General features: G+C 36.8%; 1 protein-coding gene across 1 annotated transcript in view; it reads left to right on the top strand.

The window, feature by feature from the left end:
- Window positions 1-10,644, top strand: part of GRIK3 (glutamate ionotropic receptor kainate type subunit 3) — a 934,988-nt gene extending 924,344 nt beyond the window's left edge. The window contains exons 15-16 of the mRNA XM_053707131.1: window positions 320-570; window positions 9,481-10,644. Coding sequence (XP_053563106.1) covers window positions 320-570; window positions 9,481-9,675 — 446 coding nt within the window. The 3' untranslated portion in view covers window positions 9,676-10,644. The remainder of the gene's footprint in view (window positions 1-319; window positions 571-9,480) is intronic.
- Window positions 10,645-16,340: the final 5,696 nt, after the last annotated feature.

Here is a 16,340-nt window from a genome sequence, read left to right as displayed (position 1 = left end):
GTGCATTTTTTTACATATATAGTTTGTTTAACAGCCATACATTTATCTGTGGCCCTTAAGGCTTCTAAAATATTGATCTGCGGCCCCCATGTGCTAGAAAGTTGGCCATCACTGTTTTAGGTCAAGGCATAGCTTTTTTGTTGGATACCACATTACATGACTGCACAAACAGAGGTTTTCATGAGTGCAAATTAGAGCAGAATTATGTTTCTTAATGTAAAACTTAAAAAGTATATGAACCTCTCATCCTCCTTTTCCAAGTTTAGCCACTGGAGTGAATCACACTGTTGAACCCTTTCTGTGTTTTCTTCTATTTAAGGATCCCCATACCGAGACAGGATCAGCATTGTTATTCTTCAACTACAAGAGAACAATCAGTTGCATGAAATGAAGGAAAAATGGTGGCGATCTGGAGGCTGCCCAGACGAAAAAATTAAAGAAGCCAGTGCACTTGGCATCCAGAACATGGGTGGGATCTTTATCGTGCTAGCAGCTGGACTCATCCTCTCTGTGGTGGTGGCTATGGCAGAATTTATTTATAAGCTACGAAAGACAGCAGAGAGAGAACAGGTTAGTAGATTATCTATGTGGTGTAGTAAAGGAAATCAAATATTTTCTGTTATAAGGTGCATAAAAAACAATTAATCATTAAAATATTTTTGTATTAAAAACTTTAAGTGGCATTCTAGTTTAATAAAAAAAATATGTGTTTAATTCTGCTAAGGGAATAAATGCACAGTAAAGGCGTGCATCTGTGACACTCAAGATGAAAATACAGCTGGTGAGCAAATAAGAAGCGGGCATACATGCGTATGCTCCAATCACTGGCTGTATCCTCATTTGGAGCAGTTTCAGGTTTGAGAATTGGAAAAGCCTGGAATGTGTCTGTTTTTCATGTGTCTTATCAGACTCTTTTTTTATTTACCTGATGTGAATGGTTTTACCATATCAAATAATGTTTTTTTGTGTGTTTTTTTAATTAATTGGAATAGCTTAGTGTTGATAATGAGGGATATCTGTTAATTCACTCACAGAGCCTATACAAGTGCAGGGGACAGTAAAGTAAACATGATTATGATTCAGATAAAGGCCCTGATGATTAAACATTTGCTATCATGGAGAGAAATTATTCTAAATTTGTGTGTGTGGTTTTTTGAGCATTATATTTTAATGTACATTAACCCTAAATAGCTATATAAAAAACTTTTAAGTTAAATTTTAAACATTTTTGAGGGACCCTACAGTACTGACAAAACTTCTTAGATAACCTCACCAGAGAAGAAAGCTTTAGATCATCAGACACAGAGCATGCCATTTTAAAGAACTTTTCAATTAATATGCTTTGTTCTTTTGGTATCCTTTGATAAAAAGTCAGCTCCAGAGCAGTGCTGGGAACTGGCTGAGCATATTTGGTGAGCCACTGACAAGAGTCATATGTGTATAGAAACCAATCACCAGCTAGTTCACAGAAGTAAATTTCTGCTTTTTAGCCTACCATGGTTTACTCTGCAACAAAGAATACTAAGAGAATGAAGCAAAAATACATTAGAATACTAAGAGAATGAATCTAAATACATTAGAACGTTGATTAAAATTGCATGCTCTATTTAAATCCTAAAATTTTAATTATTTACTGTCCCCTTAAGGGAGTTATTATAAATACATCAAGGAAACTCTGATATATTCTGATGACAGAAAAAAAAGTAGTTAAATTAAATATGATGAGGGCTGCATAGGAACACTGGTAAATAAACTGACCTGATACTAATGGGTACAACAAAGGACCACTGTAAGATGCTTGGGAGATCTTTAATGAATATATTTAGGGATCTCTGATGACTTCAGGTTGGAATGCTAATGAGTGCAAAATGAGTCTGATGAATGTTGTCATATTACTGCTAATATAAATAGTATGCAGCGAGGAGACCCTAGAAGGTGTGAGAACTATAGTTAGTGTAATAATATCTGATCCTTTCAGATTAGTAAGGGCATTGCGATGAAGATGGAAGACCCTAAAGCTCAGGTAGCAGTTCCGGTGTCTTATTATGGTTGAAGTAGGTACAGAGAGCAGCTCAGAGGAAGCTTTGAAGTGAGCAGAGACGAACCATTAAAATATAATTGTTATAATTCAGGTAAAGCTCTGATAAATTAATTTGTTTAGGTGCAAGGTGAATGTTTGAGGATACATGAATTATTGGCGCCTCTAGAAAATACTTGTGAACACTAAAATTAAGGAAACACACGTGTTTATGTATTCTGTGCACTGTCTGCCTCTTTGGAGTTTCAAGGGGTAAAATAATAATAATAATAATAAGGGATCATCTAAATTATATTACTTCAACTATTCCATACTCCGCTCTGGCAGCTCATTGTATTTGAAAAACAAAAATGAATGCACAGATAATACTTTCAGGTGGTTAAAGGGACATGAAAGCCAATTTTTTTATTTCTTGATTTAGAAAGAGCATGTCATTTTAAACAACTTTCTAATTTACTTCTATTATCTAATTTGCTTCATTCTCTTGATATCACTTGCTGAAAAGCAGATCTAGATATGTTCAGTAGCTGCTGATTGGTTGCTGCACCTAAAGGCCTTGTGTGATTGGCTCACACATGTGCATTGCTATTTATTCAACAAAGGATATCTAAAGAATTGAGCAAATTAGATAATAGAAGTAAATTGGAAAGTTGTTTAAAATTGCATGCCCTATCTGAATCATGAAAGTTTAATTTTAACTAGACTGTCCCTTTAATTGTTGGTCACATAAGGGTCCCCTCAGGAGGTGGCAACTGAGATGCATTTCCTGACAAACAAATAGGCATTCTGGATCTCACTTTGAGATTCAATACAGATAATAGTTGGAGTAAGATGGTAGCAGTTTTCCTCTATATCATCTCAAGTGGGAAGTATTATATATTTTCTATTATTATTGGTTTAAAATGAATTGTAATGTTATAGCTAGCCACCTGTAGAGGAGGATATAACTGATGTTTCTTTAATACCTTTGTGGCTGTGTAAACATTACTGCTTTAAGCTATAACAATATTTCCACATTCTAACAGTGTTTATGATATTGTTACTGAGTGGACTTTGCTGCTTTAAAGGGACAGTCTACACCAGAATTTTTGTTGTTTTAAAAGATAGATAATCTCTTTATTATCCATTTCCCAGTTTTGCATAACTAACAAAGTTATAATAATATACTTTTAACCTCTGTGATTATCTTGTATCTAAGCCTCTGCAAACTGCCCCTTTTTTCAGTTCTTTTGACAGACTTGCAGTCTAGCCAATCAGTGCCTGCTCCCAGATTACTTCACGTGCACAAGCACAGTGTTATCTATATGAAATATGTGAACTAACACCCTCTAGTGGTGACAAACTGTTAAAATGCAATCTGAAAGAGGTGGGCTTCAAGGTCTAAGAAATTAGCATATGAACCTCCTAGGTTAAGCTTTCAACTAAGAATACCAAGAGAACAAAGCAAAATTGGTGATAAAAGTAAATTGGAAAATTGTTTAAAATTACATGCTCTATCTGAATCATGAAAGTTTATTTTGGCCTAGACTGTCCCTTTAAGTAATTATAGTATTACTGTTTTAACAATAATCATCAGAAGGATAAACAATTTATTATTCAAAAGGGGGCAACATTTTATATTTAACAAGTAATTTGGTTAAATGGCATGAGGTCTTTGAATAATCAAACACTGAAAGATGTCAGACCATTGGTTCCTGGTGTTTAATTATTATTATTTTTTTTGCTTCTATTTTTTTAATATATTTTGGCTCTAAATAAAATGTTTATATTTTGTTTTGAAATTTAAGTAGTGTAGGGTTCTTTCTAGGCATTATAAATTGTTCTATCAAGCTGCCAAGAGTGTGTTTGTGGATATTGGTAGCTGACAGTGAAATAAAAATAGTACAGCCACTGATAGGTGAGCATTGTGTAGAAGCTGCAACAGGTCAACTTGTTGCTAGTATAGTGTGATGGAGGAAATTAGCGATCTATTTCCTTGCTCCATAACTGTCTGTCAAGTTTCCCACTGTTATATCTGTTGTAGCTCCTCCCTCTTTCCTTCTTTCTATGGTGTTTCCTTCAAGGATCTTGTGACTTCCTCTTTGTGAATTGACATTTCTTTTACTTCCTTGTTTTTTCACTCTTGTTACAGAGTATCTTCTAAGGTGGCAAATAGCCCAGAAGGCTATAGTAATAAAGTATATTCTTAGGATTTATGAGACTTGAAATCGAAATTACATTTTCATGCTTTAGACAGAGAATATAATTTATTTATTTTTTTCAATTTATGTATGTTATTAAAAATTATTTTTCCTCTGTATCTTTTTTCAAAACGATACTTAGGTAGGCTCAGGAGGAGGGATGCAGTACTGGGAGCTAGATTGTTATTGGTGGCTACACATATGCCTCTTGTAATTTGCTCACCTGATATGTTCAGCTAGCACCCAGTAGTGCTGCACTGGAGCTGATTGTTTCTATGTGTTTAAGCCCTTTGTAGTGGTTAAACACACAGTTAAATGCATGCAATAGTGCAATAATAAAGTGCTCTAACAAAATAGACCATTTTCTGTTTGCACTTTTATGTCCATTTAAGGTAAAAATAAAAGTGATTTCCTTCATGAATCTAAAGAACCTCAGTACAATCGATATCAGTTGCTTGCTTTAAAGGCATACGTTCTGGCTGGCATTAAAGTAACACATTTCAACCTCAATAAGGCTACTAGAATGTGCAGGCTTGTGAAACATTTTGTAAGCCCTGCAGTGGAGAACAAATTAACAGTAAATATGCTGCAAATCGAGCAAGTTCTGAGATAAGTGGGACATATGTTTTCTCATCTGACATTTATAAAAAAAAAAGTTTATTTTTAACAACCTTCCCATAATACTTTATTTTGTATGAAGATAATGACAAAAATAAATAATTCAACATATCCCCTCAACCTCAGTCAAGGAAGCAGTTTATAAATTGCCATTGTGTGTCATTACCTGTAACCAGCTGTGGGTCACTCCTAGGCTGCTGAAAAAAGACAGGTCTGTAGTGGTAAGCGGGCTGGGTAGATGCTTATTTTATTATATTTATATTTGCAATATATAAAAACTGTACTGCTCTGAATAAAATCCCTCTCACTTGTGACTTTAAACATTATCGGCTAGATTTAGAGTTCTGCGGCCAAAGGGGTGCGTTAGCTACGCGTGCTTTTTTCCCCCTGCACCTTTTAAATACTGCTGGTATTTAGAGTTCACAGAAGGGCTGCGTTAGGCTCCAAAAAGGGAGCGTATAGCATCATTTACCGCCACTGCAACTCTCAATACCAGCGGTGCTTAAGGACGCGGCAAGCTTCAAAAACGTGCTTGTGCACAATTCCCCCATAGGAAACAATAGGGCCGTTTGAGCTGAAAAAAAACCTAACACCTGCAAAAAAGCAGCGTTCAGCTCCTAACGCAGCCCCATTGTTTCCTATGGGGAAACACTTCCTATGTCTGCACCTAACACCCTAACATGTACCCCGAGTCTAAACACCCCTAGCCTTACACTTATTAACCCCTAATCTGCCGCCCCCGCTATCGCTGACCCCTGCATATTATTATTAACCCTTAATCTGACGCTCCGTACACCGCCGCAACCTACATTATAGCTATGTACCCCTAATCTGCTGCCCCTAACCCCCGCCGAACCCTATATTATATTTATGATCCCCTAATCTGCCCCCCCAACGTCACTGCTACCTACCGCTACTCTAATAAATGTATTAACCCCTAAAGCTTAGTCTAACCCTAACCCTAACACCCCCCTAAGTTAAATATAATTTAAATATTAAATATTTAAATATAATTTTTATCTAACGAAATAAAATAAATCTATTAAATAAATTAATCCTATTTAAAGCTAAATACTTACCTGTAAAATAACCCCTAATATAGCTACAATATAAATAATAATTATATTGTAGCTATTTTAGGATTAATATTTATTTTACAGGCAACTTTGTATTTATTTTAACCAGGTATAATAGCTATTAAATAGTTAATAACTATTTAATATCTACCTAGCTAAAAGAAATACAAAATTACCTGTAAAATAAATCCTAACCTGTTACAATTAAACCTAACACTACACTATCAATAAATTAATTAAATAAACTACCTACAATTATCTACAATTAAACCTAACACTACACTATCAATAAATTAATTAAATACAAATACCTACAAATAAATACAAATAAATAAACTAACTAAAGTACAAAAAATAAAAAAAGAACTAAGTTACAAAAAATAAAAAAATAATTTACAAACATTAGAAAAATATTACAACAATTTTAAGCTAATTACACCTACTCTAAGCCCCCTAATAAAATAACAAAGCCCCCCAAAATAAAAAAATGCCCTACCCTATTCTAAAATAAAAATTGAAAAGCTCTTTTACATTACGAGCCCTTAAAATGGCGTTTTGCGGGGCATGCCCCAAAGAATTCTGCTCTTTTGCCTGTAAAAAAAAACATACAATACCCCCCCAACATTACAACCCACCACCCACATACCCCTAATCTAACCCAAACCCCCCTTAAATAAACCTAACACTAAGCCCCTGAAGATCTTCCTACCTTATCTTCACCACGCCGGGTATCACCGATCCGTCCAGAAGAGGGTCCGAAGTCTTCCTCCTATCCGGGCGATGTCTTCATCCAAGCGGGGGCTGAAGAGGTCCATCATCCGGCTGAAGTCTTCATCCAAGCGGGGGCTGAAGAGGTCCATCATCCGGCTGAAGTCTTCTATCAAGCGGCATCTTCAATCTTCTTTCTTCCGGCTCCATCTTCATCCCGCCGACGCGGAACATCCATCCTGGCCGACGACTTCCCGATGAATGATGATTCCTTTAAGGGACGTCATCCAAGATGGCGTCCCTCAAATTCCGATTGGCTGATAGGATTCTATCAGCCAATCGGAATTAAGGTAGGAAAATTCTGATTGGCTGATGGAATCAGCCAATCAGATTCAAGTTCAATCCGATTGGCTGATCCAATCAGCCAATCAGATTGAGCTTGCATTCTATTGGCTGTTCCGATTAGCCAATAGAATGCGAGCTTAATCTGATTGGCTGATCCAATCAGCCAATCGGATTGAACTTGAATCTGATTGGCTGATTCCATCAGCCAATCAGAATTTTCCTACATTAATTCCGATTGGCTGATAGAATCCTATCAGCCAATCGGAATTCGTCGGGTAGTCGTCGGCCAGGATGGATGTTCCGCGTCGGCGGGATGAAGATGGAGCCGGAAGAAAGATGATTGAAGATGCCGCTTGATAGAAGACTTCAGCCGGATGATGGACCTCTTCAGCCCCCGCTTGGATGAAGATTTCAGCCGGATGATGGACCTCTTCAGCCCCCGCTTGGATGAAGATTTCAGCCGGATGATGGACCTCTTCAGCCCCCGCTTGGATGAAGACATCGCCCGGATTGGATGAAGACTTCGGACCCTCTTCTGGACGGATCGGTGATACCCGGCGTGGTGAAGATAAGGTAGGAAGATCTTCAGTGGCTTAGTGTTAGGTTTATTTAAGGGGGGTTTGGGTTAGATTAGGGGTATGTGGGTGGTGGGTTGTAATGTTGGGGGGCGGTATTGTATGTTTTTTTTACAGGCAAAAGAGCAGAATTCTTTGGGGCATGCCCTGCAAAAGGCCCTTTTAAGGGCTGGTAAGGTAAAAGAGCTTTTCAATTTTTATTTTAGAATAGGGTAAGGCATTTTTTTATTTTGGGGGGCTTTGTTATTTTATTAGGGGGCTTAGAGTAGGTGTAATTAGCTTAAAATTGTTGTAATATTTTTATAATGTTTGTAAATTATTTTTTTTATTTTTTGTAACTTAGTTCTTTTTTATTTTTTGTACTTTAGTTAGTTTATTTAATTGTATTTATTTGTAGGTATTTGTATGTAATTTATTTATTGATACTGTAGTGTTAGGTTTAATTGTAGATAATTGTAGGTAGTTTATTTAATTAATTTATTGATAGTGTAGTGTTAGATTTAATTGTAACTTAGGCTAGGATTTATTTTACAGGTAAATTTTGTATTTTAACTAGGTAGCTATTAAATAGTTATTAACTATTTAATAGGTATTGTACCTGGTTAAAATAAATACAAAGTTGCCTGTAAAATAAATATTAATCCTAAAATAGCTACAATATAATTATAATTTATATTGTAGCTATATTAGGGTTTATTTTACAGGTAAGTATTTAGCTTTAAATAGGAATAATTTATTTAATAAGATTTATTTTATTTTGTTAGATTACAATTATATTTAACTTAGGGGGTGTTAGGGTTAGGGTTAGACTTAGCTTTAGGGGTTAATACATTTATTAGAGTAGCGGTGAGGTCCGGTCGGCAGATTAGGGGTTAATAATTGTAGGAAAGGTAGCGGCAACGTTGGGGGGGGGGCAGATTAAGGGTTAATAAATATAATATAGGGGTCGGCGGTGTTAGGGGCAGCAGATTAGGGGTACATAGGGATAATGTAGGTTGCGGCGGTGTGCGGTCGGCAGATTAGGGGTTAAAAAAAAATTATTAGAGTGGCGGCGATGTGGGGGGCCTCGGTTTAGGGGTACATAGGTATTTTATGGGTGTTAGTGTACTTTAGAGCACAGTAGTTAAGATCTTTATGAACCGGTGTTAGCCCAGAAAGCTCTTAACTCCTGGCTTTTCTCTGCGGCTGTCTTGTCGTTAGATTTCTAACGCTCACTTCAGCCAAGACTCTAAATACCGGCGTTAGAAAGATCCCATTGAAAAGATAGGCTACGCAATTGGTGTAGGGGGATCTGCGGTATGGAAAAGTCACGGCTGGAAAGTGAGCGTTAGACCCTTACCTACAAGACTCTAAATACCAGCGGTAGCCCAAAACCAGCGTTAGGAGCCCCTAACGCTGGTTTTGAAGGCTAACGCAGAACTCTAAATCTAGGCGTATCTTTGTGAGAACTGTTCATTGTAAAACAAATAACAATAAGAGAAATGAATGGAGCAGGCACACAGGTATTATCACTAGACTGAGCTCCATCAATTTACATTTCTAAAGACTAATAAAATATTATTAGCTCCCATAATTTAGAGTTCATTTTTTATACTGAAATGTATTCAGGGAAGGAACCATTATCAAGTTAGCAAAGTGACCTAAGCAAGGTTGCATTATGAAGCGAAAACATTGGTTCTAGTATTCTAAATATTTTACTATCATTTTTAGAGTGCTGCCCTCTGCTGAAAAGGATTTATTGTCCTTAAACCAGGGCACAAGATGGGTATTCAGTAATGAGTAATTCTGGTACACCAATTTACAAGATGATCTAGGCATGTCATTTGACATTCAGTTACTGCAATGCATAATGTCTTTTAGTAATCTAAATTATGTTTTTACATTAGTAGGCCATTTTTTTATCAGAAGTTTTAACACATCCTGTTTTTTTATATTCCTAGAGATCTTTCTGCAGCACAATGGCAGATGAGATCCGGCTGTCTCTTACTTGCCAACGTCGCATCAAACATAAATCACAGCCTCCTGTCATGGTGAAGAGCGATGCTGTTATCAACATGCACACTTTCAACGACAGGAGACTACCAGGCAAGGATAATATGACCTGCAATACTGGATTAACGCCTGTATTCCCATAAGACTACCACAGACCAGATGATTAGGCATCAGACCAGAGACTCCATCTAACCATCATGTCTGATGTCCTGCTCAGCACTTCTTGACTATCAAGGAGGCCACAGCTGTGCGTTGCACCGTCCACATGTTCTACGGCCAGAAGTCTCCTGTTTACAGACAAAACTTACAGGCAATCAATTGCCAAGTTAAATTAATCCTCAGTGGATATTGAGAAGCTACAACAAAGTTTGTAGCTTTTCTGAGCATGGCAATAAAATTGAAAATGACCGATCTCTTTCCCCTTTTGTGTTTGTGCTAGTGTTGAAGCATTGACTCCAAGTTTGAAGGACTGATTCTTTCTTGTCATACACAGCACATTATATACACACATGATCAACTCTCTCTGAGCTGCTCCTTCTGGTAGGTTGCTCAGCAGGTACTTATACCTCAAAGCTGTGCCTATGAGGATATTGCAAGTGGCACAGACTATTGGTATTTAAGATATGTCTGAATCAGACAGCTATGAGGATCTTTCACAGAACTGCGTCCTGAAGAGTGTACTTCAGATCTAACGCAGATTTGGGAGCCAATATGAGGCTGAGGAAGGGAAATGTTATTCCATAAAGACAAGATTTTCCTTTCCTCTGCACAAATAACTGAGACTCAGCACGGACCTTCCACTTAAAAGGAAATTTATACAACACATTGATGCCATTACACAGACACTTATGTTGATATTTGAATCTTTATTTTCAGTTCAAAACTTTCATTCTCATGTTATTGTATTTCATACCCAATGGGACCAACATTCCCCATCTAATAATGAACATAACCAAAGACTGAAGCCTGCCTTTTAAATGTTGATTGTAACTAATAGCCAACTAGGTACGGTTGAACATAACTACATCACTGCTCAAACAGGCTAAAGTTTTGGTCCTTTATATAAATTACAGCTGAATTGTGGGGATTCCATAAAGAATGAGCTATGTAAATCTGTGATTGGTGAGAATTTGTTAAACTGATATATATATATATAAAAAAACAGATATATAGTAACGCAGCTTACTTAGTAATGAGCACATTTTGCAGAGGTGGGCGACTGACAACCCCTGGCAGTTTCCCTAACAGCTCCCATTATCTTCTCTGGAAATAGAGAAGACTGTACCTTTTTCACCCCCAGTAAATATTTCAGTTATGTTACAACAACCATGCTCTCCCTCCACTCCAATTTCCTATTTTAACCTGTTCTCATCCACTCAAACAACTGATTTAAATGCTTTTAATGTTGTAACATAATACATAAAGACCATTTATGGTTTTTTTGGGGCCCTGACATATTGGCATTGGTATAATACTGGTTGCCCATCACTGCCTTATTGTTAAATTAATGCACCACATTTATAAAGAAGCTCTGACTTGTATATAAATATAGTGCAATAATGCCTTGCTCTATTTGTATAAGGGAAAGTGCATACAAGCTTATCAAAATATAACGGTTCTAGAGTTCAAATTTGGTGCCCAGAGATATCCCTATTTTTCCATAAACAATTCCATGCTATTTTTACAGGCATAGAGGAATGTGAATATGTTAATATCACATGTTCAAAAGCCCTGGAACATCTTTTGAGTAACGTATGCATATAATGTATTGTTTGGAATATTTTACTTTTCCTTATAATTTTTTAAGTGAGAAAGAAATATAAAACATTTTCACAGTTAAAAAATATGATTGACAGACTCCTTTTTTTTTTTTTTTTTTTTTTTTTTTTTTTTTAAAATGTACATCCATTTTAGTCAGGGACACTACATTCCAGCATTCAAAGCACCTCTGTTACTTTCCTGACTAAAACGCCAGCTTCATATGTAAATCATAAAGGAATTGATTTTATTTTACTTGTTGCTTTGAGAACTAACAGAATTTTCTATAATGAAAGTACATTAAACCATATCTGCTGTTCAAAAGATAAAGAAAATAAACAGAATGTTATTTGTCACATCTGCTCCACCAGTCATATTACTTATCCTTAGTTGACCAGATGCTTATGAGTCATTGATAAAGGAAGCCGACTCATGTTAGATAGACGTGTAATATTGAGAGGGAAAAGGTCAGGTCAGTCCTTGGCTGGTTAATTATCATAGAATTACACATTTTATTCATAATGTTGGGGAATAATCATGGTAATAGTAACGGCTGGGTGTCCTATTTATTTTAGCTATTGGCAGCCATAACATGGTGCCAGAATATTTGCAATACAACAGTCTATATCCAGTGAGGAACTTATTATCTGAAAAACATTATATGACGTCTGTTGTCAGATTGCAAATGTAAACTTGACCCCCCCTCCTACTCAGGAACTGTGTCCCCCATAAATAAATACACACACAAGTGTAACATGGCTTATAATGGCTGCAACATTATAACATTAACATAACATAAATTGATTACTCACAATAATAAACCAGAACCACCCAATGTACTTGTCTGCTTATCAATACCTCAAGAATCACCTCACTAAACCTCTGCTGACCTACAGGAGGTACCCCACAAATGAGCCAACATTCCCACAAAGGCAAGCACCCCTCCTGCTGCAACATACCCTACCAACTCCAAAAATGGATGCTTAACTTCAATAATATTCTACCCCTATTTTACTTAAACCAGGGAAGGAGATCCGGGAGTTTCTTCCCGCCCCTTCTGATACACAAAAGAGAGACCTTCTTCCAGTATTCCTGGTCCCTTTAAGTCCTCTTTTAGACCCCATCCCTTAACCCAGCCTGACTTCTTAAACTAAGCCTTTCCTTGGGGTCAAATGCCTCTCCGCTACATGCCTAGCTCTATGGCTGCCTTTGTCATTTTTCACTAAACATATTTGACATGGCATATAATAATATAGAATAATAGAGCTAGTGCAAGTGAAGGGATATCAATGCAGCTTGTGCATAAAACTATATAACATTGTTAAAAGTTATACAGTATATAAACCTTTTATATACTGTACAGACTTTAAGAGGTACCAGTTCATACTAAAAATGTGCAAGAGTTCACAGTGCATGTATATGAACCTGTGATTGCCGGTTGATGGCTGTCACATGATTTAGGGGGCTAGAAAATGGAAGTACATTTTGAAATTTATCAGAAAAAATCTACTGCTCATATAAAATTCAGAGCAAGTGCTTTGCATTTTCTTTTTATTATGCACATGCTGATTATGCAATTCTTCTGTATTTAATTGTCATTTTTTTTAAAAAAAGTATAAACTAAAAGCTTTTTAAAATGCAAATAATACATAATTATTAGAAAGTTGGTAATCACCTCCAAAGATACTGGTATTGCATACAATTACAAGACTACTTATACTGTTGAAGCATTTCCTACTAAAGCACATTAGCTAATAGGTAATTTTACTAATATTCATTAGTCTAAATATAAGATCAACTCCATTTTAATCAATGGATCTACTGTATATTGTAACTTCTCACCATATAGAAGGAGTTCCACTGTTAAATGGCATTGCCATTGGCGTGCTGGAGGACTGTTGCTGGCCCCATTTGCTTTTCCCACAAATGCTTTGCAGGTGGCTTCCCCAGCCACACCTGGTCCCATCCACACCCCAACAAGCTATGTCACATCCTGTCCACAGCACACTCATCCCTGCTCCTTCATCTGTGGTCCCGCCTCTGGCACACCCTATCCCATTCCTCCAGTTGTGGCCCAACCCAAAAAATACTGGTGGACTTCCATCAAGTGCTTCCTCTATTACTACTTGATGCCAATGCCACTGGTTAATGTATTCCAAACCTTACTAAACAGAAAAACTAAAATAAAAAACTCCCTCTATAACAGTCCACTATAATGTATAAAGTGAAATAAAAATAAAAAGGAGACATCTTTATCAGCTTTTAATTAATGAGACTCAAACCACTAAACAATATACTTCACAAGGGCCATTGAGTCTTTATGAATTTAACATGCTTGAATAAGGTTTAGGTGAAATGCGCTAATCATGACTCTAGCTTTAAGTCTTAGGCTTTGGGTCTCCCCTCTGACTAAATATATGACAGCTGACCCCCCACACACACACACACAAAATAGATGTTGCTTTATTATTTTATTTTTATTTTTTCTCTTGAAAGAAATTTGTAAGATTTATTTTTAATTTTTATCTTGGTAATTTACATCTGATCCAGCTGCTCAACCAAAGAGCACTTAACTCATGTTTAATTTTGCACCTTGTTACTCTTGTGTTAAATGCAAGTTACTGATCAAGAAAACAAACTCTGAGCAATTTTAAACTTTGTGCTTTTCTTCCACTTGCCACCCTTTGCTTTATCTCACCATGACATGTCAAGTGTCATTGTCAGCTCTTAATGTTCTATGTATTGCCATATGTGATTTCCATAGGGATAGTGTGAAGTGTCACTGCTCCCACGCTCCCCTGGGGAGATACCTAGGTAGGTAGTGTGTATGTAGGGTGACAATATTGCTGCTTTAAAAAGGGACACATATGAAAAATACATATGTCAGGGTTGTTTTCAGGGATGTTTAACCCCTTAATGACCACAACACTTTTACATTTTCTATCCGTTTGGGACCAAGGCTATTTTTACATTTTTGCAGTGTTTGTGTTTAGCTGTAATTTTCCTCTTACTCATTTACTGTACCCACACATATTATATATCGTTTTTCTTTCCATTAAAGAGACATTCTAAAGATACCATTATTTTCATCATATCCTATAATTTACTATAAAAAAAATATATAAAATATGAGGAAAAAATGGAAAAAACACACTTTTTCTAACTTTAACCCCCAAAATCTGTTACACATCTACAACCACCAAAAAACAACCATGCTAAATAGTTTCTAAATTTTGTCCTGAGTTTAGATATATCCAATGTTTACATGTTCTTTGCTTTTTATGCAAGTTATAGGGCAATAAATACAAGTAGCACTTTGCTATTTCCAAACCACTTTTTTTCAAAATTAGCACTAGTTACATTGGAACATTGATATCTTTCAGGAATCCCTGAATATTCCTTGACATTGATATATATATATTTTTAGAAGACAACCCAAAGTATTGATCTAGACCCATTTTGGTATATTTCATGCCACCATTTCACCGCACAAATGCGATCAAATAAAAAAAATTGTTCACTTTTTTACACAATTTTTTTCACAAACTTTAGGTTTCTCACTGAAATTATTTACAAACAACTTGTGCAATTATGGCATAAATGGTTGTAAATGCTTCTCTGGGATCCCCTTTGTTCAGAAATAGCAGACATTTATGGCTTTGGTGTTGCTTTTTGGTAATTAGAAGGCCGCAAAATGTCGCTGCTTATCACACATGTATTATGTCTAGCAGTGAAGGGGTTAATTAGAGAGCTTGCAGGGTTAATTTTAGCTTTAGTGTAGAAATAAGCCTCCCACCTGACACATCAGATCACCTGATCCCTCCCAAACAGCTCTATTCCCTCCTCCACCCCACATTTGTCCCCACCATCTTAAGTACTGGCAGAAAGTCTGCCAGTACTAAAATAAAAGGTGTTTTTTTGTTTTTTTTTTTTAAATTATTCTGCTGTGAAGGAGAGCCCCCAACCTCCCTGATCCCCCCCCCCCCAAAAAAAAACAGCTCTCTAACCCTCCCTCTCTACCTTATTGTGAGCTATCTTGGGTACCCAGTTTACAAAAAAATAGATTTTTTTTTTATTTATTTTTAGATTTTTCTGTAGTGTAGCTTCCCCCCAAAGACCAACCCCCCACCCCCTCCCAGATCCCTTAGATCCTTTATTTAGCAATTCCCTCCCCCCCTCTCTCCCACTTATTATCACAAAATTTTTCCGTAAAAGAAGAGGTTCCCACCCGCTCCTGCCCTGTGCACGCGCCCACCCGCCTGTGCGCACTCCAGATGGCTCTGCCCACGATCCCGCCTCTCAACTCTGCCAGGCCCGACACCGAAAGCCACCAACTCGCCTCCCACCCACCAACGATTACGGCCATCGATGTCCGATGCGGAGAGGGCCACAGAGTGGCTCCCTCTGCATTGGATGGCTAAAAACAGTTATTGCAGGATGCCTCAATATCGAGGCATCACTGCGATAACAGGAAAGTGGCTGGAAGTGATCAGGATTCCTTCCACCACTTTCAAAGACCAACAACGTACAAGGTACGTCCTTGGTCGTTAAGGACATTTTTTTGGAGGACGTACCCTCTATGTCCTTGGTCATTAAGGGGTTAAAGAAATGTTTTGTATAAGAACCCTGACATATGTATTTTTCATATGTGTCCCTTTTTAAATCGGCAATATGGTCACCCTATGTGTATGTGTCTGAAGCACAATATGGCAAGTGCTCTTGCACATGTATCAAGTTAAATTTATTCTCGCAAAACTGCTGTCATATAGTGTTCCAGTCACTTGCACACTCCTGAGACTGCCTACCTTTTCTCCGCAAAGGATACTAAGAGAACAAAGTCAGTTTGATAATATAAGCAAATAGGAAATATTTTAACCATGCAAGAAAAAAATGGGGTGTCATGTTCCTTTAATGTTTCTTTAAATTGAATGTGTCACATTTAAAGGGTGTTATAAAATAAAGCATTTGTATGCATATTTTTTTTGTGAGTAGAAAAAATGTACAAAGGTACATTTCTTTCATGTAATTGGCAAGAGTCCATGAGCTAGTG

Source organism: Bombina bombina, chromosome 3 (genome assembly GCF_027579735.1).
Source record: "Bombina bombina isolate aBomBom1 chromosome 3, aBomBom1.pri, whole genome shotgun sequence".
NCBI lineage: Eukaryota > Metazoa > Chordata > Amphibia > Anura > Bombinatoridae > Bombina > Bombina bombina.
Note: the sequence above shows the minus strand (reverse complement) of the source record. Positions and strands in the feature narration are given on the sequence as shown.